This window comes from Mytilus californianus, unplaced genomic scaffold, assembly GCF_021869535.1.
Source record: "Mytilus californianus isolate M0D057914Y unplaced genomic scaffold, xbMytCali1.0.p SCAF_5, whole genome shotgun sequence".
In the NCBI taxonomy this organism is placed as follows: Eukaryota; Metazoa; Mollusca; class Bivalvia; order Mytilida; family Mytilidae; genus Mytilus; species Mytilus californianus.
This window is the reverse complement of record NW_026262701.1, coordinates 80744257-80771594: the sequence shown is the minus strand read 5'-3', so window position 1 is coordinate 80771594 and position 27338 is coordinate 80744257. Positions and strand designations below refer to the sequence as shown.

At 31.8% G+C, this 27338-nt stretch overlaps 2 protein-coding genes across 2 annotated transcripts in view; both read right to left on the bottom strand.

Moving 5' to 3' along the window:
* LOC127703146 (uncharacterized) overlaps window positions 1-27338 on the bottom strand; it is a 151460-nt gene that overhangs the window by 91191 nt on the left and 32931 nt on the right. The window lies entirely within an intron of this gene.
* Window positions 13696-27338, bottom strand: part of LOC127703145 (short-chain collagen C4-like) — a 46565-nt gene continuing 32922 nt past the window's right edge. The window contains exon 5 of the mRNA XM_052207642.1: window positions 13696-13949. Coding sequence (XP_052063602.1) covers window positions 13711-13949 — 239 coding nt within the window. The 3' untranslated portion in view covers window positions 13696-13710. The remainder of the gene's footprint in view (window positions 13950-27338) is intronic.

Genomic DNA, 27338 nt, shown 5'->3' with positions numbered 1-27338 from the left:
TGGTTTAAATATATTTTTATGTTCAGTTTTTTTTTTCCAGAGAGGGTCTAAAAGTGATTTTTCTGTATCAAGGGACTTCAAAGGAGTCAAAATAAACTCATCAAAGACACCAGCCCTAAAACTTTGTTTGCTAGACGCGCGTTTTGTCTACAAAAGACTCATCAGTGACGCTCGAATAAAAAAATTCAAAAGTCGTAAGAAAATAAAAGTTGAAAAATATTGGGTACCCAAAATTTCTAAAGGTAAAATTCAGCAATTTTACCTGGTATATGCCCTCTTAACCTTTATGGTAAGCAGCACCTAAATGGTTTATTCATTTTCTAAATAAATAAAGGGATGGTATATGATAAGTGACTCCATTTCTCTTTTTTTCTAAAGTGTGTTCAGCCCGTACATGTAGTCTGTTTTACTTGATATTTTAAATTTGCGACAATTTAACTGAGGCTGCAAGACTTTTTTCGTCTGTCCTTTGCTTGTTCAAAGTGATCTTCATCAGATCCCGTGTTTGCATGAACTCTCGGGAAATAGTACATCCAGACATCGTCGTGATCTTTCTGTTCTTCGACATCTATATTGTCGAACCACATATAACGTTTGAATGTACATAAAGACATGTTCTCTTCAAACTGGGGAGATTTTTCATCTTGTAACATTTTAAAAAGATTTAGAAATACTAATCAAATATATTGGAGAAGAATATTTGGTAAAAGGCAACTAATATGGCCTTTGTGGATACAGTCTTTTTACTGTTACCTTTGGCAAGTTTGTTTACGATGTATAAAAGGAAATTTGTGAAGACTAAAATGAAAAAGCAACCCAACTACACAAAAAGATTTATCAATCTGAATGTTATTGTGAACTTATGTTGTAGTTGATTACAATATAAACGTAAGGAAATATGGGTTATTTGTCCATGAGCCAGCAACCCAACGCCACAAAAAAAGTTTTAGTATGATATTTTGGTTTTTGTCAACCTTCCATTTCAAATTAAACCAACATTTGAAGATTCTTTTTTTTTTTTAAACAAGTGAACTTTTGCCATCACTTGCCATCACTGGGCAACCGTCCTTCACGTTTTTTAAGACCATCTCCTCTAATAGTATTGAACCAGTTTTAACTACACCTGGAATGAATTATTTTTATAAAATTTATTTGTGTTCTTTATTTCGTCAAGTCTGTCAACTAACATGGCCGTCATGGCTAAAAATAAAATATAAGAGTAAACTGCATTTGATGTCTTATATCTGGAAATCTATATTAGACATGATAGATAGAGAAAATCTGACAGTGCAAAATTAGTCCGAAAGATGACTCTTTTCCGAGTTCTTGATTTTACAGGACGGTTGTTGGCTTATTTACATGATTTTGCATGATATTTCAAAAACTATATCTCAGTTATTAGATAGTTGCAAAATTCATCAGTATTACAAATAAGGTCTACGAAAACAGTGGAATTAATAAAATTTGGAGTGTCAAAAATTCGTTGAAAGTACTTGATAAACTGCATGCGCATATTGGTGATTTCGAATCTGTTCAAAGTTATGATTTTTCAACTATATATATCACTTTGCTTCATAATTATAATCTCATTACGAAACAAATCACATTATGTAATTAAATTGGCATTTAAAAAGTCAGAATTTAAATATATATGTTCAAATTCTTTTAGGTAATTTTTTAGTTACAACAAACACAAAAAATATGTCAATTGGACCTGCTTTGATATGATAACTGTACTTTTTACTAGATAACAATTTTGCTCGGTATGAAGATTCCGTATATCGCCAAGTTACCGGAATTTCAATGTGAACTAACTGTTCTGCTGTTGTCTGTTCTATGGTCGGGTTGTTGTCTCTTTGACACGTTCCCCATTTCCATTCTCAATTTTATCACTTAGTGCGGACATGTTTCTGTATTGTTACGAATCACAATTGATGTCTAAAATCAGCAAAGACCCATCTAAACAACATCTGGTACAAAAACTTAATAATTCTAGATATTTGGATGATATTTTGGCTCTCAATAATGACGGATTCAGTATGTACACTAAAGAGATTTATCATGTTGAACTTTCTTTAAATAAAGGAATATTAACAACGAAGACTGCCCTTACCTGGATCTTGATATCTATATCCATAACGGGAAGCTAGATACTAAAATTTTGATAAAAGAGATGATTTTTCATTTCCTATTGTTAAAAAATTAAAAACAACACGTTTAATAATTTCATGCGTCCGAAGCGCTTTTCTGGATTTACCTTCATCAGGAACGCTCAAAGCCAAACAATTGAAATCCGAGGATGTATAAGTACATATGTGCTATTGTCATTTTTTGAAGCAATAGTCTTCTTTTTCTTTGTTATATCTGTTTAAGTTTCATTTAAATCAAGCAACTATTCAGATATACAGTTTGTGATTAAGTTGAATTTCTAGCACTGGGTCGATACCACTGCTGGTTTTCATAAGCTCAGTAGTCAGTGCTCCGGTACTGACATGATTTATAACATGTTTTTTTCTCTTCCTTGAGAAATAAAGAAATTACTGAGAAGCTAAAGTTTTAACGCCCTCGGACAAAGTTGAATTTTTTTATTAGTTGTTAGTGGCGTTGAACTAGCTGTCAGTAACTACGAGTACTCTAAGATCTGTTCTTAGTGTCTTTTTGTTGTTTGGATTTACAAGTACCCGGCCACGTCCACTTGTATTTGTAGTATTTGTATTTTTATCCATCTGATGAGTTAAGCCTCTTTCAACTGATTTTTATAGTTCGTTCTTATGTTGTACTGTTACACCACTGTCCCAGGTTATGGGGAGGGTTGGGATCCCGCTAACATGTTTAACCCCGCCACATTCTGTATGTATGTGCCTGTCCCAAGTCAGGAGCCTGTAATTCAGTGGTTGTCGTTTGTTTATGTGTTACATATTTGTTATTCGTTCATTTTTTGTACATAAATTAGGCCGTTTTTTTTCTCGTTTGAATTTTTTTAAATTGTCATTTTGGGGCCTTTTATAGCTGACTGTGCGGTATGGGCTTTGCTCATTGTTGAAGGTGACCGATAGTTGTTAATTTCTGTGTAATTTGGTCTCTTGTGGAGAGTTGTCTCATTTGCAATCATACCACATCTTCTTTTTTATACATAGCCGAATTTAGCTATTTTTCATTTACCTTTTAGAGGTATAGCCACTAACGTTTCTACTTATTTATACGTCCCTAGCTTTCAAATGCATTGAGCGTTCCTGATGAAGACAAATCCATAAAGCGCTTCGGACGCACGAAATGTATAAAGTGTTATTTTCATGATAAAGTCATTAGAATGAATTCTAATGAATAGATAACGTTAATATAACGAATATGTAATATTGAATTCATTATTGTAAAATTGAGATAGTTTTTGTTTTTACATCACTACATACCCAAGAGAAAAATCAAAACATTAATAAAAAACAATTTGATACGCCTGTCCGAGTACCTCTCATAAAAGAACGAGAATTACAGAAGAATCATTACTTGTCATCCTCAAAATCAACAAACCGGCACACACAAAAATCACGCGATAGAGAAGCCTGCTTTTTTTACATGCGACGTTAAATCTAATGACTGTTGAATACCCTTTATCCAAATCTTTTACACATTAAATAAGTGAAAAGACGAGAATATTGTTATTATTTTCATTTTGTACAAACTGTACAAAGCACTTCGGTTATCTTTGTATGGGGGACATCTCAAACTACTACTTTTTATTCTGATGGGATAAAACAAAGCATTTTGGTCGGACGATGGCTTGTTTAAAGGTTCTGCATCTCCGTCCATACAGATGTAGTCTTAACTATAATATGAATCTTATCTTCACTCATCAAGAAACCACTGTACTCGGATTTCCATCTTTTGTAACAGGACGTCCTTCCTAAATTTAAACCAAAGGAAGACGAAATGAATAAACATGTGCATTATTTATTTTAATTAATGACATCAAATTAAAACGTTATACTTCGAACAATAATAATGATAACACAGAATAGTGATTGTATTCATATTCTTTGCATTCAAAATTAATTCATATTGAACCTGATAATCAACTTTATCATGTAACAAAGTAGACTAATAATATACTAGTTTTTTTAGAACATATTTTTAAGAATTTCTTAATAATGGAACAAACACTTATTGATTATTAAACTACCTGGTGTCATTAAAACATAAACTTTCCCTTTTATCTGCGCACAGCACACGGGACCTTTTAATTGGCCAAACTAACAGGTAAACCGGATGCTCATACTCTGCACCATATAATCCATCATTAGCATAAGAGTATGTTTTACCATTTTCAGGATCGCTCGGTAAAGAGAGGTAGTTGGAACCTCCTCCTTTGATCTTATAATAGTTACCCCAGCCTATCCTGAATAAGTTTAAGGTAATTATCTTATTACAAATGGCATTGTTTATACAAATTAGATTATCTATTGGTTTGAAATTTTTCAGATATAACATACCAGAAGTCGTGACAATAAATTTGAATTTGAATCCGTGTTGCAGATTGCACCAAATATTAAAACCTGTTCATGCATGGCACCGTTAGAAAATGACAATGATTGATTAACAAGGTCTTTAAGGTATAAAACAAATAATTCGGGCCCGGTCTGAAAGAACATACAAGAAAGTAGTACATATTTTATACAAAATAGTTCCTACGCATAGTTGTAACTTTTAAAATTTGTAAAATATTTGGGTAATTTTGGTATCAAATAAAAGCTGAATGACTGGGGATCATTGTAGAACCTTTGTTGAATAATCATATGAGATAATAAAAAAGTGTATGAAATTGAAACTAGAGGGCATACATTGCCTGTTTCTCAGATCTGAAGTACCGATTTTTGTACTTCAAAACTTCCGGGAAGTAGTGTGGTCTAATATGCAATTAAAGGTATGATGATTTTTCCAGCAAGGGTAACCAGAAGGTATTGTTTTGACATGAAATGAGTGTCACTTTATTTGAAATTAAAACAAAAGAGTTATGATAGCTTGAAATTGAGGAATTCAACATAGAAAGCAATGGGACCATTAAATAGTGGTTTTATTAAATAATAGCAAGCATTAAACATTAAAGTTTGAAAGCCTAGATAATAGGTTGAATGAAAGAAATATGTTTTGTATCAGCTATTTCAAGTTTAAAATTGTTTGCCCTGTTCACGATTTAAATTTAAATGCCATCGTATTGATAAATAAAAGAACTCTTTGCAAGACAATAATTTACAATCAACGATGACCCTGTCCATTACAGAATATATCGGAAAACAAGTAGAAAAAATGTAGGCATATACATAGTCAAATTACATAAAAGTTTAGGTATTACCATTGTCGTATTATATCTAAAATTTAAACATTGATATAGTTAGATTATAGTAAATGTTAAGTTTTAAAAACTGCAAAAAAGAGGCGAAGATACTACATTGACAACAAAATATTATGTCGATAAAAACCCGACAAAACTATGGGAAAAAAACCAAAAACTACGAAAAGACGTACACCAGTCTATGAAACACTACCTAGAAAACAAAATACTGAGCAACACAAACCTCACTTAAAACAGGAGGTGATCTTATGTGCTGAGGAAAGGTAAGCATATCCTGCTGCACAAGTAGCACCCGTCGTGCTGCTCAGCTCATAGCAAGTACACATTCGGTCATAAGTACATGTATAATGCAATGATGTCACAATCAACGAGAAGAAGACGGGATTGTTAACATATCCTTGGTTCGTTAACGTTGAAATCATATTTCAAATCAACGAATTTTTTGAAAAGAATCTAAATTACATTTTCTCATTAGAATTTTTTAGTCAAGACGATAACATTTGACATAAACTATGAACATGTGTTTCAGAATATGCTTACTGTATAAAATGGTGTGCTTACACGGAACGATATTCCATCTGATATTTTGCATATTATGTAGGTTCAACAAAAATCGCATTGTGTAAACACTAAAATCGGATGTCGTTTGGTTAATTGATAGGAAAATCGAATTGTGTGAACAGAACGCTGTACGATTTACCTGGATGACGGAATCAAATCGGATAGAAAATCGTATCCTGTAAACGCACCTTAAGCGTTTTGAAGTGTTTTTGTGACGTTTGCATAATAACACTGAAATATAAATTGATTACAAAAACAAATTTTACATTATGGTCAAATAAAACCTTGTTTTTTTAGCTTTAATACTTAAAATGATTAATATGACATAACAACCAATTCTTGTAATTTCTAGACAAAATCAGATTATGGATCGGTTGGTCAACTGCAATATGACACTAAGAGGTATGAATCATTTGCTGATTTTGTTGAAATGGGCAACCAACGACCAATTCAGCCAATTCCGAGAGAAAATATCATTTAAAACTGCAAAATATTGATAAGAACTGATTTTTATTTTTATAGATTAATTTACAATATTGTGATCAAAATTCGTTTTTTAAAATAAATAAATAATTTTGTAGTCGCAAGCCTTCTTTGAAATTAAATTGGTGCAAAGGTGTAACGTGTATGGTGTAATGGCACAGGGTGTATGGTGTAATGGTGTATGGTGAATGGTGTAATGATGTATGGTGTAAGTGGGAAGTTTTCACCATCCAAGCACTGTAATGAGACAGTAACCTAATAAGATAAAAAAAGAATTGAAAACAACACGTTTGATAATTTCATGCGTCCGAAGCGCTTTTCTGGATTTATTTTCATAGGAACGCTCAAAGCCAAACATTTGAAATCAGAGGGATGTATAAGTACCGAAACAGTTGAAGAGCTATATGACAATATTTTTAATATATCTAAAGTCTAAATGAATATATATAGGTAAAATGTCAAGTCACAGTCAAAGGAATATAAGTTTATAAGAGAGACAAAATAATAGTAAGCGAGTTAAAATGTCGTTAAGTGCCTAGCGCTTTAATTCATCCGTAGGATCTTGTCAAGACTATAATTTGCTTAAATGATAATAACAATAATAATATTTTAATATTAAATACCTGCATACACAATATCCGAATTTCCAGGGCAAGTTTTCTTCCTCCATCTGACATATATCACACCAATATCTTAAATATACACAACGAAGTTTTAATTTATAGTATGAAACCATGATAAAGATGAATTACAAGAAAGCTAAGTCCGGTGTATACAATACGCTGCTTAAAATATCCAACGGCTTACCTTTAACTTGTTTGTCGTGTGCTACCGTTATCAATTGCGATTTTACTCAAATAGTCTGTAAAGAGCCTTAGTGGGGTTTCAAATAATAGCTGAAATACTCATTGACTAATTAAAAGTGTTTTGCATAAAAATCTATATAAACAATATCGTTATTTAGTCACACAAACAAATTTATTTGAAAGCATAATTTTCACGGTCTTAGGTCTTACATACCAGTCTAGTCGTCTGATCTGTAATTTTATCGATTTTGTCCTATACCCAATTTTTACAGTTTGACTGAGTGTGGATTCGCATGGCGGGTAAGGCATGCATAGCAGGAGACACTCATCCTGTCGACGCATCCGGTCTCTCTCCTTTTGGAGTTTATTAATATCTTCCGGTTTTTGTTTGTTATCTTTATTTGTCTGTTTTTGAATAATTTATGCAATTTGAACAATCATTTGGTTAACTACTGTTGCATAAATATACAAGTTTTGCCAAATATATCCTTACTTGGCTATTATCTGACGGGACATAAAGGAATACAATGTGTATCATCAATGCATGGCGTCAGTTTAAGACTGCTTGACTTAAATTTTCTGTTTATTACAGAATTTTTTTATGCCATAAATCGGGTTATTTTTGCATACCTTTTAAGTTGCAGTTTGGGTTTAAGATTGGACATTTATTGTTTGTTTTGTTCATAATTCGCGATTTACGGCCTTGTTAAATGCATTTAAATGAACAGTGAAATGTTCGCGTATGGTATATTTTTACGGTAAAATGTCCACCGAGAAAAAAGCGAAATATCGACACACGCGAATGTTTGCTGATATTTTCATATGTTGGCATGCAAGGGACTGCAATAGCAATTTATATGGTATGGGTTTCACTCCTGGTTTAAATATTCTGTAACATTTGAATAAAAAAAGATGAAACAGAATGTAGTGTTGAGCTTATTAAAACACTTTTTAAAACTATATTACAACAGCGTTAATACTTTAATCTGGTACATCTGTTAATGAGAAATGGCATTAAGATAGGACCTACTACAACCACTGACGAGGTGCCCGACTTGGGATAGGCACATAAACACGTGGCAGGGATTTAGTAGGTTTTTGAGATGGCAACCCTCCAACTTTTTGATATCGATACAGTAATCACTAGTCTAAAAAAAAATATTATATCGTTTCAAAGTTGGCTCAAAGCTAATTAAGCAAACCCAATTACTTACACAGTTGGTCCAACACTCTAATATAGGTGGCTGTATTTCATGCAGAAACGTCATAAATAATCCAGGAGCGCAATACCTTTAACGAACTGTACAGACATTAATAGCAAAAAAATAAAGTAGACAGTAGTACATAGATTTATAATATTGAATTTGCTGAAGAATAAGTATTCATTGCATAACGGAAGCCATAAAGGGTCACATATAGAATAAAATTAATCCGTGATCAGAGATTCCCAAGTAATTATCCGTGATCTCGATTTATAATCCATGATCTCGGATTTCCAATCCATGATATAGGATTCTGATTCCGTGATCTCGGATTACCAATCCGTGTTCTAGGATTATTAATCCGTTATCTCGGTTTTCATGTGATCATGTGTCCTGTTCATGTTTGTTGATAGTTGAAAACTGATTATGTAAAAAAAAATCACTTTGCTTATTAATGAGTGATTAAAGATGTTTTCTGATTGTCAGATATTCGGAGTTATCTGTTTGTATCCTTGTGGTTTTTCCATACCTTTTGTAAGAAAAATCTAGAGAGAATCATTTCCCGGCAAATTTTCTATGTTTTATATCTCAAAAACAATGACATGTACTTTTCAATTATTTCTATCAATTTCTAACAGTCTTTTGAAAGCTAGTTATTTTGAAACAGAGCTGCGAACATCATGAACAATCTGTTATTATAATTTGACAAATTAAACTAATGATGTCCACAGGGCGGCACTAATACATGCATTTTAGTTGCTGCTGTGAAATTCAGTATTGAGACAATTACATTTTGAGATGTTTGGCCTTCAGTCATATCAATGCTAAAGGTCAAATAACTTATTTTGTGTCAAAAGTCAAAACCAAAAGACATAATCTTACTGACAAATCATCTTCCTAAAATGCATCTGATTTGATTACTAAGTCACATTTCGTGGGAAGAATCCACAACTACTTGTTACATCTTTCGGCCACGATTTGTATATCATGTAAAGACAGATTCTAACCGTTTCTCCAGGTCAGATATTTGTCATGAGCTTACATGCAGAAAAACCGAATTGATTTGAACTTTCGTAGACATATACTATTGCTTAAAATATTTAAATATCTCATTTAATTTCAAACAGAAGACACCAGAACCTTACTTAATAGAAAATAAAACTGATTTAATGAGTAATATGAAAAATAACACTTAATACATTTGATGCGTCCCAAGCACTTTTCTTGATTAACCTTCATCAAGAACGGTCAGAATAAAAAAAATGGAAAGCCAAGTATGTACATATCCTGAAGGACTTGATGAGCTATATAACCAAATTTAAGTGAAATTATGCATCGAAGGACATTCGTAACAACAACTAAAATATTTTCATCTGATAGACAATGCATGGAGTGACTCTCGGTCGATTTTTGGTTTTGGTAAAAAACACTTTTTATTGATTTCTTGGTTAAATTTTCAAAAGTTTTCAAATTCTTTAAAAATCAACTCTTACCTGGCCAAAAACTTCACACTCTACAACTATTAACCAAATATTATCTTAATGTTTACAAGATTGTTGACAACGACAAAAGACACCGTTATTTCCAATTTGATTTTAAAGTGGTTGATAGGTCAAACGAAAGTAAAGTAAGGTGTACCAGATATCCCTCAATATCTTCAAGGGAAACCCGTTCATGAAAGTAAAATGGTCGAATCAAATGCTTTTTTTCTTTTTCAGACATTGATATAGCAATTCATAAATAATGTCTCTTTACAATAACTATATGTATAGATATTTTTAGCAATATTTTCAAAATAAACATGAAGTCATATACGAGTGTAAGTATTTTCATTTTATCACATTGCACTTTTTTTTAGAGATTCAATGTTTAAAGCACAGCATAGTGCTTATGTTATTTAAAGGCCACTTGAAGTACATTTTTGCTTATTTGCAGTTTTGCCCTTAAACACTGAAACCGTTTCGGAATCCCATTTTTGGTAAAAGTTACACAAGTGATCTGAAGCAGTAATTTTTAATGAGAGAAACAAACAAAACAATGCAAAACGTATAACGTATTGATTTTTGTTGAATGTAATTTCTTCTAACTGACCATATATGCAATGTAATAAAAGAATTCCCATCCCTCATAACTAGCGTAAAGTCTGTAACTAAGCCAAAACTTTTCCAACCATTTTAAAATTTATTTAGGAGTTATTACTAGCAAATACAATTATAAACATCAAATAACAAAGCAGATCGTCACCCTCCTTTTTAAGGTCAGAAGTTAAGGTTTGCTTACTCCAAGGAAATCAGTAACAATATCTATTGCTCATTACACAATTAAATATGATTATTTAAATTGTATGTCAACTAGAAAAATCACACATTTTCTGTAATCATTACACGATTATGCATCAAATATATATATAAGCTGAATATCTGCATTGAGGATTGATAATAATAGGAGAACTGTGAGATATTCTCTGTAATTTGTTACAACTTATTACAGTTTTCAAAGACTAAATATTAGCTATATATTTACATGAATAGCAATGAATACAGCAAATATACGTTACGATTATTTTCTATTGATAGCAATAACAGAAATTTTCATATGACGATGACATTTCTTTTTTTTTTTTTTAGCAGAAACTATCAGAAAATGTATGAGAAGGTAACATTTCAAATTGGCATCGTAATTTTATAGTTTACTCTAAGGTCAAGTTACAGTATAAATGAGTGATTAAACCGATTTGTTTGTATACAACATCAGCATGTTAAGCTTGATATGAGAAATGAAAAAAAAGTATGCATTGACTTCATTTATTTTCTGAAACAATATTTAATGAGATGAACATTCGAATGGAATACATGTAAAATGGATTAAGATTTTTTTTAATTATATATACATATATATATTTATCAAATATCTAAAACTAATCCATAGATTTCTCTGAAAAATTTATTTAATGGATACATATCCGTTTAATTGATATTTAAGTTATACATGTTATATGAACTTTAAACTAGTTTTTGATGCATTTACAATTTTGTTAGTACGTTTGTAGTGTAAAAACTAAATACAAATAGTTTTAACGCTTTACATCTCTACAACGTCACGCTTATTTTTGAACGTTTTAATGTAATTTTCACCAATAACTCATCTTTGAATAATGTTTGCGCCAAAAATGAAGTTTATGATCCTATATAATCACTGAACATTTTAAGAGGAGGTTATTTTTTTATATCAAAACATACTCAAAGATAAGGTATTACACACCCAGTTGTCAGCACGTCTGTGTTGACAGGAATTATCATTGATATGGTCATAATTATTAATTAATTGTTTACAAAACTTTGAGGTTACTTCTTTATATCAAAACATACTCAAAGATAAGGTATTACACACCAAGTTGTCAGCACGTCTGTGTTGACAGGAATTATCATTGATACTGTCATAATTATTAATTAATTGTTTACAAAACTTTGAATTTTTTGAAATACTGCGGATTTTCAGGCAAAAATTTTAAGTCTGGTATCTTTGATGAGTTTATAATTCCATATGACAAACAAATAAAAATCTGGCACTGAGAAAAATGCTCACAAAATGCATATCTATTGAGTGATTTTTTTTTTATATCAAAATACTTGTAAGCTTTGAGAGACAATGTACTATTATTGCTTATTTTTCACCAGTATAAATATTGTTACAATTCATAATGTGATACCATCCCGAAATCAACTTTTTTATTCATTTTAGTTACAGTGATCCTGACCTTTGACATGTCTTGATTACAAAATAAACAGGCTTCTTTCCTTTCCGTACAGCTTCCATCTGTATTAGTTTAATTCCAATCATGCAGGAGGTGATCAAATAACGATACGGAAACCATATTTTTACATTTTTCTATATCAAGTAACAGTGCCCTTAACCTTTGACCTCTTTCCCCAAACAATCAAAAGAGTGTTTTGCACCCCCTATATTTGTATTAAATGAAAACAACATGTTATAAATTTCATGCGTCCGAAGCGCTTTTCTGGATTTACCTTCACCAGGAACATAACAATATTTGAAAGCCAAGGATGTGTAAAAACCGAAACAGTTGAAGAGTTGCTATTAGTTTCATTCCAATGAAGCAAGGAAAACTCAGGTTACCAAACGGAAACAATTTTTGCCAACAAAATTTCTATAATAGCCTTGTTTTATTGATCCTCAAATTAACAGGCTTCATTTTCTTTCCTTCCTGTTTGTTCTGTATATACGCTTCAGTTAAATCAAGCAAGGGATACTTAAGTTATTGAAACCGTTTGTTTAGGACACATGGACGGGAGGGACAAATAGACGACAAAGCGCTTATCATATGTTACCAAATTTTTATACCACTGCTTGTTGAATGTCAGTCCCCGAGATTTCAACAGCTAAGTTGTCAGTTCTTCGATACTGACATGCTTTATAACATTTTTATTCTTTTTAAATTTTCCGTTGATATATTAAGACATTACTGAGAAACTAAGTTTCCAACTCCCGCTGACAAAGTTGACCACAGCCGAATTTGGCTATTTTTTAATGTACCTTATGTAAAGCTCCTTACGTTTCTACGTATTTTTACGTCCCTGGCTTTCAAAAGCCTGGGTTAAAGCGTTGCTGATGAAGGTAAATCCCTAACGCGTTTCGGACGCACGAAATATATAAAGTGTTATTTTTATGATTAAGTCATTAGTATGAATTCTGATGAACAACATAACATAACGAATTATTGATTGATTGATTGGTGTTAAATGCCACTTTCAGCACTATTGTGTTATTTCGTGGCGTTCAGTTTTTATTGGCGGAGGAAGCCGGAGTGCCCCGAGAAAACCACAGACCTTCGATAGAAGAAGTGAAAATCCTAGTCAATTAAGATTGCAGACGAACACAACTGCCATGTGCCGGATTCTAACTCACAACCTCAGTGTCGACAGGCTAGTGACACAGCAGTTCTACTACTTAGACCACTCGGCCACCGAGGCCTCCTAAAACATAACGAACATGAGATATTGAATCTATTATTTTAGATAGTTTTCCTTGACATCATTACATACCCAAGAGACAAAACAACAATTAAAACAACTTGAAATGCCTATCTGAGTACCTCTCATAAAAACGAGAATAACAGAAGAATCATTACTTGTTATCCTCAATATCAATAAACCAGCATACATAAACTTATTTCATATGATATAGAAACCTGTGATCTACGTTTGACTTTAAATTGACGTACAGTAGACAAACATGTAAAGTAAACTGTTACATATGAAATAAGTAAACAAATGAGAACATAATATTATTTTTATTTTGTACAAACGGTACAAAGCACTTCAGTATTATCTTTGTATGGGGGACATCTCAAACTACCACATTTTGCTCTAACAGGATAAAACAAAGCACTATTTTCGCTGGATGTTCGATCGTCCAATGGTTTTGCGTTTCCGTCTATACAGATAAAGTCTTTACTGTGGTGAGTTTTATGTTCACTCATCAAAAAACCACTGTACTCGGACTGCCATCCTTTGTAACAGGACTTCCTTCCTAATTTAGAAAAAAAGTAAAATTACTATAAATATAAAATATAAAATGTATGCAATTTCTATATCAAAACACATTTATACTTTATTAATGATTGCGATAACACAGAACAATTCATTATATAATACCGTGAATTCAAGGCCTTATTCATGTCGAACCTTGTAATCAACAATATTATGTTACGATCTAGTTGAATAGTGTTACCATTTTAAAAAAAATATTTCTTTTAATTTTAAGGTAATGATAAAAAAACATGGTAATAACAAAACTACCTGCTATCATTAAAACAGAAAATTTTTCTTTCCGCCTACACACAGCACATGGGACCTCTTTTTTGAACAAACTACCAGGTAAGCCGGACGGTTTAGTGCCGGAATTTATGTTATATTCGGCACCATATAGTATATCATTACTATAGGAGTATGCTTCACCATTTTCAGGATCACTGGGTAAACAGAGGTAGTTTGAACCTCCTCCTTTGTTAGAATAATAGTTACCTCCAGCCTGTCCTGAATAAGTTAAAGGTAATTATCTTATTACAAATGGTATTATTCAGATTACTAGTATCTATTTGTTCGTCACAATGACAAAGATATCACAAACCATTGTTTTAAAATTTAGGTATTAACATAACAGTAGTCTAGACAATAAAATCAAATTTGGAACCCTGTTGCACTTGTAGCTAATATAAAAATAATAAAATATGTCCATGACACCGTTACAATAAGGAAATGATTGATACAAATTTGTATTATATCAAACATTGCACATTACAGTTTGAAAGCCTAGATAATAGGATGAATACAAAACATGTTTTGCATCAGCTATTTCAAGTTTTAACTCCATACTTTTACTGTGTTCATGATTTAAATTTTAGCGTCATCGTATGATGAAAAATTAAATATTTGCTAGATGAATATTACTTAATATAGAGACCCTGTTCATCACAAAAATAAGCGAAAACAATTCACCTACTGCACATATGGCACCCGTCGTGTAGCTCATTGTAAATATACATTAAGTTATAATCTAAGTCTAATTCGGTGATAAGAAATATTTGAATAATTTAGGTGCATACATAGTCAAGTTATATAAAAGTTTAAGTACTAACAAAATGAAATTGTAATAAACGTTTGCGTATTAAACACTACAGGAAGAGAAGGAAGATACAAAAGGGACAACCAAAATTGATAAGTCGTTGAAAAACCGACAAAACCATGGTAAAAAAACGAAAAACTACGAAAAAACAGTCTATAATACAGTATCTAGAAAACTGAATTATAAACAACATGAACCCCAACAAAGACAGGGGGAATTGTATGTGCTATGGAAGGCTTAGCAAATCCTGCTGCACATGTTGCAGCCGTCGTGTTGCTCTTGGTAAACTTTCTGTTATAAGTCACAATCGAGGAAAAGAAGACGGGATTATGAACATATCCGTGCTTCATTAACGTTGCAATTATATATCAAATCAACGAATGTGTTGAAGGATTCAAAACCGTTTTCTTTAATCAATAAAGACAATAAAATTTGGCATCAACTATGAACGCTTTATAAATATTCTACTTTCAATGTGTTTCAGAATAAGATAATTTAAGAGTTTTGAAGAGTTTTTGTGTCGTTTGCGTAAAACACTGAAATATGAATTGATTCAAAGTATAAATTTTCGCAATCACTGTAAAAATCAAACCGTGTTGTTTACTTTAAACTGAAACCGTTAAGTATGACATAACGAACAGTCCAAGTCATTTCTAGCCAATTTGCAGTTTATTGATCGCTTGGCCACCTAAAATTATATCAACCTCAGCATTGCATCGGTCGATTTACTTATTTTGAGATGATCACCCAGTTCATTAACTGCAATATGAAAATGAGAGGTAGGCATTTTTGTTGAATTTTGTTAAAATAGGTAATCACCGATATGTCCTTTCAAACATATCCGAAAGAGCATTTCGTTAGAGTAGTGTTTAATTGGCTTGTTATGCAAGCATTAAAGTACAAATGTTTTATTTCTAAAAATATCTCTTTAAAAACCTTCAACCTTATCCTTACCCTAACCATGTCATACGTGTATCTTTAGATTCAACTAAATCCTGAAACATACTGTTACAAAACAGTTATCTTTCAACGAAAACCCGGCCCACTCTAGGGGAACCACATTATTTGTGTTATGAATTAAATGAAATTTGTTGTAATTGTTAATGAGATAGAAACCTAATAAGATAAAATATGACAAGATTTTAAATATATCTAAAATCCATATAGGTAAAAAAGTTAATGTATAAGCATATAATTAAATATTAATAAGAGAAAAAATCAAAAGTAAGCAAGTTAAAATGTCTTTATGTGTCTAGCACTTTCATCCATCTGTAGAAACTCCATGACTCTAATTTGCTTAAATAATAATAATAATAATACTTACAAACCAATTGTTCAGAGAACAATTGAAGATCTTTCCACATCAATTTTCTAAATTATTGATGAAAAGCTTCTACCGGTTAACTCAAAGTTACTATTGGCGTTCAAGCATAGGTTTTTTATATACTGATTCAATTAATATTTTTTTATATATATTTTTGACTGAAATAAGGGGGATAATTGTCAACTTCCGGTTAAAAAAAGTCACCTCCGGTCTCACATTATAGCTCTAATTACACTGATTCCAAAAATATATGGTTTCTATATACTTTTGCCTGTCAAAAGGGAGATATTAGGTATTTCCGGTTTATTGAGGGTCACTTCCGGTCTCAAATGATAGGTTTATGTATGCGTATTTAAAAAAGAATATAGTTTCTAGGTACTTTTCCATGAAATAAGTGCAAAAAAAGCTACTTCCGGTTAACTCAATGTCACTTCTGGTTGATATTTTTCAAGGTCATATGTCAACCAACAGTTTGCAAAAGACCCTATGGCTTTATCATGTACCACGTTGGAGTAATAATCAATTATGGAAGACGGATTTATATAAGTTTTTCCAAACTTGTTTCCGAATCCCATATTTGAACTTTATCTAACATTGTTTTGTAATATTTTTTCTTGTAATTTTTCATTAATAGATACTGTTTAAACTAATAATCAATTAACCTTAAATTAAATCATTTCAGGGACAATAACTCCTATAAGATGCCATTGGATTGTTTCAGACCGAATGTATCATTTATTCATCACAATCAGGCAAACATTTTGCACTAGTTCTTTTATATTTATCTTAAAAAGTGACAGAGGAGATCATAAAACATGGAAAAGTCCAAATTTAAAATATGATCTTGACCTTTGACCTTGACCCTTAATTTTTTTTTGGTGGCCAAGGACTCCAAATCAATATACCTTAGGTCTCTATCACTTACCATTCATGCCATACGTTAATGTATCACTTATGTCAAATACAGAAGGGGAAATAACTCTCATATGGAGTCTTCGTATCGCTTCGGTAACATTTGGACAAAAAATCCTGAGGATATAATTAGTAATTTGGTAAAATAAATTTGTCGCTTTCTTTTACGGTTACGAAGGAGATGCAATAACAAGGAAAACAGTGTTCGGGGAGATAACTCCTACAGAGAAAAGTATTCGGTTATGCAAGGTCAATTTCAAAGGCGGATTAACCGTACTAAATTATATACCAAAAATCAAAGCGACTTCTTGCGAAACAAAATTTACACGCAAGAAATAAAAGACGCGGAAGAAGAAAAAAAATTATAATAATCAGAACAAAACCAATAGGTCTTTCCACAGAAAAGTGGAAAGAACTAATAATAATAATAATAATGATTTAAATGATAATAATAATAATTAAAAACCAATTGCTCAGAGAACAATTGAAGGTCTTTTCACGTCAATTTTCTAAATTATTACTGAGAAGCTACTTCCGGTTTACTCAAAGGTACTACTGGCGTCCAAACATATGTTTCTTCATATTGATTCAATAAATATATGTTTCTATATATTTTTGCCTGAAATAAGGGAGATAATTGTCAACTTCAGGTTAAAAAATGTCACATCCAGTCTCACATGATAGCTATATTCACACTGATTTCAAAAAATATATGGTTTCTATATACTTTCGTCTGAAATAAGGGAGTAATTAAGTACTACCGGTTTATGGAAGGTCACTTCCGGTCTCAAATGATAGGTTTATATATACGTATTTAAAAAATATATAGTTTCTAGGTACTTTTTCATGAAATAAGTGCAAAAATAGCTACTTCCGGTTTACTCAATGTCACTTCTGTTTTACATTTTTCAAGGTCATAAGTCACCCAACAATTTGCAAAAGAGTCTATGGTTTTATCATGTACCTAGTTGGAGTAATAATCAATTAACCTTAAATTTAATCATTTCAAGGACAATAACTCCTATAAGATGTCATCTGATAGTTTCAGACCAAATGTATCATATCTTCATCACAATAAGGCAAATATTTTGCACTAGTTCTTTTATATATATCTTTAAAAGTGACAAAGGAGATCATAAAAGAAGGAAAAGTCCAAATTAAGAATATGACCTTGACCTTTTACCTTGACCTCAATTTCATTTTAATGAACCAAAGACCCTAAATACATATACCTTAGGTCTTTATCACTTACCATTCATGCCATACGTTAATGTATCACTTATGTCAAATACAGAAGGGGAAATAACTCTCATATGGAGTCTTTGCATTGCTTCCGTCAAAACTGGACAAAAAACCCTGAGGATAGATCGAGCAATTTGTTAAAATAAATTTGTCGCTTTCTTTACTATTACGGAGGAGATGCAATAACAAGGAAAATAGTGTTCGGAGAGATAACTCCTACAGAAAAAAGTATTTGGTTCATGGGGGTCAATTTCAAAGGCGCATAAACTGTGCGATATCATATACCAAACATCAAAGTGACATCTTGCGAAACAAAATATACACACAAGAAATAATAGTGGCGGAAGAAGAAAAAAATAATCAAAATTCAATTCTTCTTAAACAATTGAGAGGTCTTTCCCTCCAAATTTTTTTTTAATATACTGTCATACACTTGTCGCACCAACATACTGGTGTTGTCCCTTGATAGGGGGAATTTAGTGGTGTATCTATAACTAACGCTAAAATCACGTAACACTCCCTTACACCATTGGTCCCAAAGTTGTTTAAACCCTACAATTTTAGTTTAAGAGTTAAATCTGTTTTTTTTTCTTTCCCAAACTATTAAAGGAGGTTATGCCCCTTACGGAAAGGTTATATTGCTTCGGTCTAAGTTTAACAAAGTTGAGCCTTAATGACCCAAATATTATTCACTATTCACGATTCCTGTAAGTATAAGGATTCCTGATATAACCCTTAACAAGTAGTAAGGTCAAAGGTCAATGTCAACCTACAAAAGCATTAAAACACACATAAAACCCACTAAATATCGTCAAAAACACATTATTTGCCTTTTTGGACATGATCTTGACCTTTGACCTTGTGACCTTGGTCAAGGTCATTGGACCTCAATGACATTGCAAAAGACCCTATTGGTCTAGGGCCTTTTGTTTAAGAGTTTTGCCTAATAATGTCTTTTAATAAACCGTCAGTGGGGGTTATGTCCCTTACACAATGGTAAAATCAAAACAATCATAATGTGACAAAGTTGCCCCTTGTTGACCCAAACATTTTTCATCATTTAAATTTTCTGTATCTATAACCATTCAAGAACAATAAGGAAAACAAAGAAATGTCAAAATCTAAAATATGACCTTGACCTTTGACCTTGACCTATTTTTTAAAGTTTTGTTCCAAAGATCTCATATCAAAAGACCCCAGGTCTTTACAACTTACGGTTTATGACATTCCTCATCATACCGAGAAAGTAAAATATTCATGAGGAGATAACCCCTATAAGAAGTCAATGGATTGCTTCGGTTAAAATTATTTAAAGTTGCAACATGTGGCAAGGAACATTTAAAAAAATATTTAAGTTAGTGTCGCTAACTCTTATAGTTTATAAAGAGTAGCAATAACAATGTTTTTTGTAATAGGGGAGATAACACTTATAAGGTAAATAGTACACTTTGGTGCCCCTACCACAAGGAAGATTTTATTAACCCGATACTTGGTACAAAAGATCATTTTGATATGTCGCGTACTTTTTTTGCCTATTGACTTTGAAATTCGGCAGAGGAAAAAAGAATAATAATAATAAAAAGACGAAATACAGTAAGGTGGTTCCATTAAGAAAGGAAAGACCTTACTAATCAGAACAAAACCAATAGGTCTTTCACAGAAAAACGGAAAGACCTAATAATCAGAACAAAACCAATAGGTCTTTCCACAGAAAAGTGGAAAGACCTAATAATGATAATTCAAAACCAATTTTCGTGAACAATTGAAGGTCTTTCCAACTCATCCTCGACAATAAAAGATTAACTTTTAAAAACGGTGTTAGAAGATGTCATTTCTGGTTTATATGATTTGTTACTTCAATCTGATTCTAAAAATGTAAGGTTTCATAGAACTTTTTTCATAGAGTGAAATGGCTACTTCCTGTTAAAATAATGTCACTTCCGGTTGACCTTTTTAAAGGTCATATATCTACCACCTAATAAAAAGACTTACTGGTTTTATAATGAACTAGTATCAATTTCTAGCAAAGGTCAAAATCTAGAACGTAAAATTGACCTTTAACCTTGACCTAAATTTCAAGGTCATAGGTCAGTGATCTCAAATCGAAAGATCCCAGGTCATTCATTTGTATGGTTGAGGAGTTAAACTGATTTCAAATACTAAAGGGGAGAAAACTACTATAAAGGGTCACTGAAATACTTCGACTGAAATAGGTCGTAAACAATAATTTGGCGACAGCCTCTTATCATTTACTATTAAGGTTTCTTTAAAATAAAGATAACAAGCAAAATTAAAAAATTTAAAACATGACTTTGACCTTTGACTTTGTCCTCAATTTCCTCCTAGTGGACCAAATACTTCATACCAAAAGACTTTAGGTCTATATGACTTACGGTGTATGAATTTATTCAACATATCAGCTATGTTAAATTTCAAAAGTGAAATAACTTCCATAAGATGTCATTGGATCACTTCGGTTAAATTTAACCAAAAACATCCTTAAGATTAGACGAACAGTTTGGAAAAATATTTTTGTCGATATTATTTACGGTTAAAGAGAAGTAAACATAACAAGAAAAAGGGGTCGCGGGCAGGTAACTCCTCTAAGAAAAGTTTTCGGTCACGCAGGGTTAATGGCATCTTCGCTAGCCAAGGGTCACGGTCCACTTCCCTCCTCTCCACCCTTGGCAGATTAAGCCAACATTTGTGATAACAATGTTGCGCCATCTATCGGAAGATTAAAGTCACGTCCATTCCTAATACATTATTCTTGACCAATGGTAGCACTTGAACTCTTCAATTTGGAGGTAAAAACACGGTAGCGTCTAGATTCTACACATTTGGTAAAGCAGGAAACGAAAATATACGTTGACATTGATGCATTTGTGCAAGAAACATACACAGGAACTTCTATTAGTTGATTTAAAACATTCAAATTGTCACTAATTATAATCGTATGTTTAGGGATGTAAAGACTTGTTGCACAATAAGCACGTGGCAATTGTTTTCATACACTTTCTACATTTACACGTGATCATGTTATAGGCGCTTTTTGATTGGATGCAGTGAGTTTCGACTGCAACCAATGAAAATTATTACCTTGTGTCTCCGAAATTCTATCTCAATCCGCTAAGGGTGGAGAGGAGGGAAGTGGATCGCAACCCTTGGCTAGCGAAGATGGGTTAATGGTAAAATCCTAATCACTGTACAATAACATGGGTCAAAATCCTTTCAATATGTCAAGTAACAAAAAAACATCTCAAACGGCAGAAGAAAAATAAAATAAAAAAAAAAATAATCAGAACAAAAGCAAAAGGTCTTTCCTCCAAAAAAAAAAAAAAAAAATCAATAATCAGAACAAAAGCAAAAGGTCTCTCCACGAAAAGTGGAAAGATCTAATAATATTAGTAACAAATACCTGCATACACAATATCCGTATTTCCAGGGCAAGTTTTCTTCCCCCATCTGATATATGTCACACCAATATCTTAAATATACACAACGAAATTTTAATTTTTAGTATGAATAAACTCATCATAGATGAAACCATAATAAATATGAATTACAAGACAGCTTAGTTCGGCGTAGCTAATATGCTGCTGAATTCCGGACGACCTTCATTTACTGTATTTGTCACGGGCTATCATTAACAATTATGATTTTACGCAAATACAGAATGTAAAAAACCTTTCTGTGTCGATTTATTAATCACTTAGATACACATTTTCATTGATAAAAAAAACTTTTTGCATTAAAATCGTTAATAAAAACCATAATAAAAATGATTTGCAAGACAGCTTAGTTCGACGTATCTAATATGCTGCTGAATATACCGGACGGCTTACCTTTAACGTATTTGTAATGGGCTATCGTTAGCAATAATGTGTGTACGCAAATACAGTCTGTAAAGAACTTTTTTGTGTGGATTTAAATAATAACTTATATACTCATTTTCAATGATAAAATAAATTAATTTGCATAAAAACAAAAACAACAAATCGTTATATAATCACACCAACAATTTAATTCATTTGAAATAATAATAAATGTTGTCACAATCTTAGGTCTTTACACTCCAATATAGTCGTCTGATCTGTAATTTTATCGATTTTGTCCTATTCACAAGTTTGACCTATTGACTGAGTGTGGATTCGCATGGCGGGTGATACATGCATAGCAGGAGACGCTTACCATAAAGACGCATCAAGTCTCTATTCTTTTAAAATTTTTTTACAAATAGATTGTCAGTTCGTGCGACCGCAAATGCATATTGAATACCGTATTTGTACTGACACAAAGACTTACCATGCTGTGAAGTTGTTACAGGACATTCTGCTTTCCGGGAAGTATGCAAGTAATGCCTCATCATATCAATAAGAGACTGGTCTGATGGTGTCAGGCTGTATTTGCTACAGTCATGTCCATAAGCACCGACTACAAAGGCAACTATGACGGTGGCAAAGCTGAATGTGGGCATTCTGAAAATCAAGTACTAGTAATTATGTAATAGAATAACATATAACATGTTACAATAACAACACTGTAAACACAATAACATAAGTAAATATTTTGGTTTACCTTAATGACTTCCAGGAATTCGTCTTAATGGACTAGCTTCACTATCTTCGTTATATCTTAATTCATGGATTGATCAATATTTTTTTAATTTGGATATAGCGTGTAGAATACATACGATAGCGTAACAATATATTTTGACATTTCAAATGAAATTAAATTTCACTATATTATATTGAATTGAAAGAAAGTATAGTTTTTTTTTTTAAATATAGCAAACGACAATTTTGTAATGCATGTTATTGTTCGTGAACTGTGTTCGTCTTTTGTCATGTATTTTATCGTCGAACCTACACATTCTTGTATCTTCGAAATGTCATTGCATCTTAGTTATAAAGAACATATAGAACTAACTATACAGTATGAACATTGTTGAAGCATGTACTGTGCGCTTTATTTGTTGACTTCCTAATCCTTTGGTATCTGGATTATAGTTATATCATTTTTAATCGTAAATGTACCACATCTTCTTTAAAAAATTAATCCTGAATTATACATATCACTTTCTCCCTTAAAACTATCTGTTTATCACAAGTAATAGAAATTAAATGTATATCTGTTAAAAACACATTTTATATGTTTAGCTTTTCATTTATCTTTAGGGATTATTTTGCAACTTCATACAGTTTTAAAAAGCGAAAATTCGTAAAATACTTGGAATACAACAAGTATTACAATGTACCTTTAATTTGCAGTCCTCATTGTACAGTTTCCACCAAAATATCCTTATCTACCTACATGTAGTTTCTGACTGGACAAACATAAATACTATCTCGATCATGAATGCATGGCGTAGGTTTTAGAGTGCTGAACTTAAAGTTTCTGTTAATTGTAGTATTTTTTAATACTGTGTATCGGGTTATATTCGCGAAAGTTTTGATTGCTTTTTTGGGCTTCAGATATAACAGTCAAATATTGGTAGTGTTCATGATTTGCGATTAACGGCCTTGTAAAATGCATTTAAATGATCAATGAAGTGTTCGCGTATGGCATATTTTGTTGAAAATATATACCGTGATAAAAACCTAAAATTTGCCGATATCCGATAGTTTCATTTTTTTTCATCCTACGGACTTTTATAGCCTTTTTCTACGGTATGGGTTAAGGATGTACAGTGGTCAATGCTGAATGGTTGTTTGATTGGCAATCATATGACACCTCCTTTTGTTGTTTTATCTATTTACATTTGATCCACATATGATTATTACGTACTATTTAAATAGAAAAAAGATGAACCAGAATACAGTGTTGAGCTTGTTGGATAGTTTTGTTTACCTTTATTACAACAGCGTTACTATCATGATCTGGCACATCTGTTCCTGCAAATAACGTTAAAATATGCCATAATACAACCACTGACGAGGTTCCCGACTTGGGATTTGCATTCTTACTTTTTAATATCGGTCAGTGGAATAAGGAAAATTTACATTACAGATATTGGTGATTTAAAGTGTCTATCTATCTATTATAAGTTTTAGCATAAGCAAAACGCATAAAAAATGGTAAACATTGTCATTTAATGGCAATAACTCCATTAGGGAGACTCGGACGATTTCCTCTAGTAGTCTTAATTGTAGATCTTGTCTTGCCGATCTTTTTTGCGTACTTAGGTGTCTAACTATTTATTATATTTTTTAAGATATAAGACAAAAACGCAAAACAATGGTAAAAATCGTCATAAAAGGGCAATAACTCTAATAAGAAATCGACTGACGATTTCGACCATGTAGACTATTTGTAGAACTAGTCTTGCTGATCATTTTTGCAATTTAAAGTTTCTCTCTATCTATTATATATTATTCAAGATAAAAGGCATAAATGAAAAAGAAACGGTAAAACTTGTCATTTAAGGACAATAACTCTTATTAGAAGTCGTCTGACAGTTTTGACGTATATGGACAATTGGTAGAGCTCAACATTCTGAACATTTTTCCTCGTATCAGATTTTCTCTATTTATAACGGTTTTTTAAATAAAAGACAAAATTTGCATTTTACACCTATGATCTATTTTTAAACATGTCGGCCATCTTGGTTAGCAGGGCGGGTCATCGGACGCATTTTTAAAATTAGATACCTAATGATGATTGTGGCCAAGTTTGGTCAAATTTGGTCCTGTAGATTCAGAGGAGAGGATTTTGGTAAAAATTAACAGACGACGACGACGGACGACGGACGCAAAATGTTGAGAAAAGCTCACTTGGCCCTTTAGACTAGGTGAGTTGAAAAGTGTTATATCGTTCGAAGTTGAATAACAGCTATTGAAGCAAGTTCAAGTACTTACACAATGGGTTCAACAATCTAATATCGGAGGCTGTATTTCATACAAAACGTCACACACAGTACAGAAATGCAATACCTTTAACAAACTGTACAGACATTATATACAGAATAATAAAGGAGACACTAGTACATAGATTTATAGAATTAAATTTGATTAAGAATGCTTAGTTATATATTGCATACTAAATTTGTATTTTGTCTTTGATAAACAACATTGTTACACCTGAAATAATCAGTCAAACAAGTAATTGAACAGTAATTTAAAAAATAGAAGTTTATTTAAATCACCCCACTTTAAAAATGTGTCTTTTAATTATAATGTCATTTATTCCCCAATTCATAATTTGCTATTATTTGAGTCATTTCTCCTTGTATATATATTTATTATTTTCACTTTCAAATCTCCCCGGATTGATAACATTATATAAATCAATAATACTGGCTAAATGTAAAAAAAAATAATTTCTTCAGAAGGCTAGAGAGATTGACAAATAGTTATTCGAAGCGTGACTTAATCAGAGATGTTAAATGTTGACGGACTTGATAAAAAGAGAGTACAAATAGTAGAGTACGAATGGCATTACGGCAATCTTAAACATTGGTAAACCAAATGTAAGAGCAAGGTAAGAAGCAAATTTCAATTTACACTGTTTGATTTTTTTCTATCATACTCTTTGCACCATCGTTAACTATGTAACTATGACATACGAAGGATGTAAGAGAAAAAATGATTTGTTATTGGTTTTTGTAGGTGCATAAGTTCATTGGTATATTTAAAAAAACTATATTATTTACAGAGATTATCGTCTAAATATCTGAAGGAATCATTGCAAACAACTTGAACTGGTGTCACTGTTGATGTTCAGATACTAATAAGAAAAATAAAAATAAGAAAATATACTTGACAGTATTATGTTTAATGGCAATCTTCTGTTTTTGGTAACTTTAAACATAACGTTTGTAATAACGTTTGTCTATTGAAAGGTCATTTTATTTTTTTTTGGTGTTTGTTGAGATAAATTAGAAGCTATAGCTATAAAGAGCAAGAATTGCTCACATGGATCTCTGCAACAATGACCAGTCTCAAAAGTTATAGACTAGAATATAGTTCATGACAAAAAATGTATTTGTGAATCTTGCACTGCTGATTATTTTTTGATGTTTACAGTTTCTCTCTATCTACTATAGATTTTGCGAAAATCGCAAAAAAAAAAGATAAAAATCATTAAGAATAACTCCTTAAGTCATCAAATGGTTTCGGTCATTTGGCATTTTCTAAATCTTGTACATGTTGAACTACTGATGATGTTTGCTATATTATAGTTTTTGAAATAATATGCAAAAACATGCAAATTAGCCATAAATCGGCAATTAATTAACTCTTAAAGAAGTGATCTGATCATTCATGTGAACATTCGGACTAATTTTGACCCGTCCCAAATTTTTTCAGTCTGACTATAAATGGAAAAATGTTTTCTTTTCCATAATAAATCAAAAAAAATATTTAAATTTGGTAACGGTTATCTGTAACACATCAACGGAAATATGAAAACTGTTTTTGGCATGATGACATAATTATTCCATGCATGGGACACTACATTTATTGTTGAAAAAGAATGGGGAAATTAAATGGGAAACAGTTTGCCGATTTAAATAGAGATAGTGTAACTTCCCAAAGAAGAAGAAATAGGGGGGACAGAAATCCGTTGAATTTTTTATTGTAACTGGGCACATTCAATGAAGGTATGCATTTGACAAATATAACGACTCAAATAGATTATATCATTACAAAAAAAAACATATTTTCCATAGGAAGAGAAATAATTGTAGGACATTGGTATAACAATGCTGATTTAAATAAATCTTAAAAATTAAGAAGTATTAAAATAATGTCAGCATTTTTTATGTAACGTTCCTTCTTGAATGCTATATTACTTTTTGTTTTGACAGCAAGCAGAAA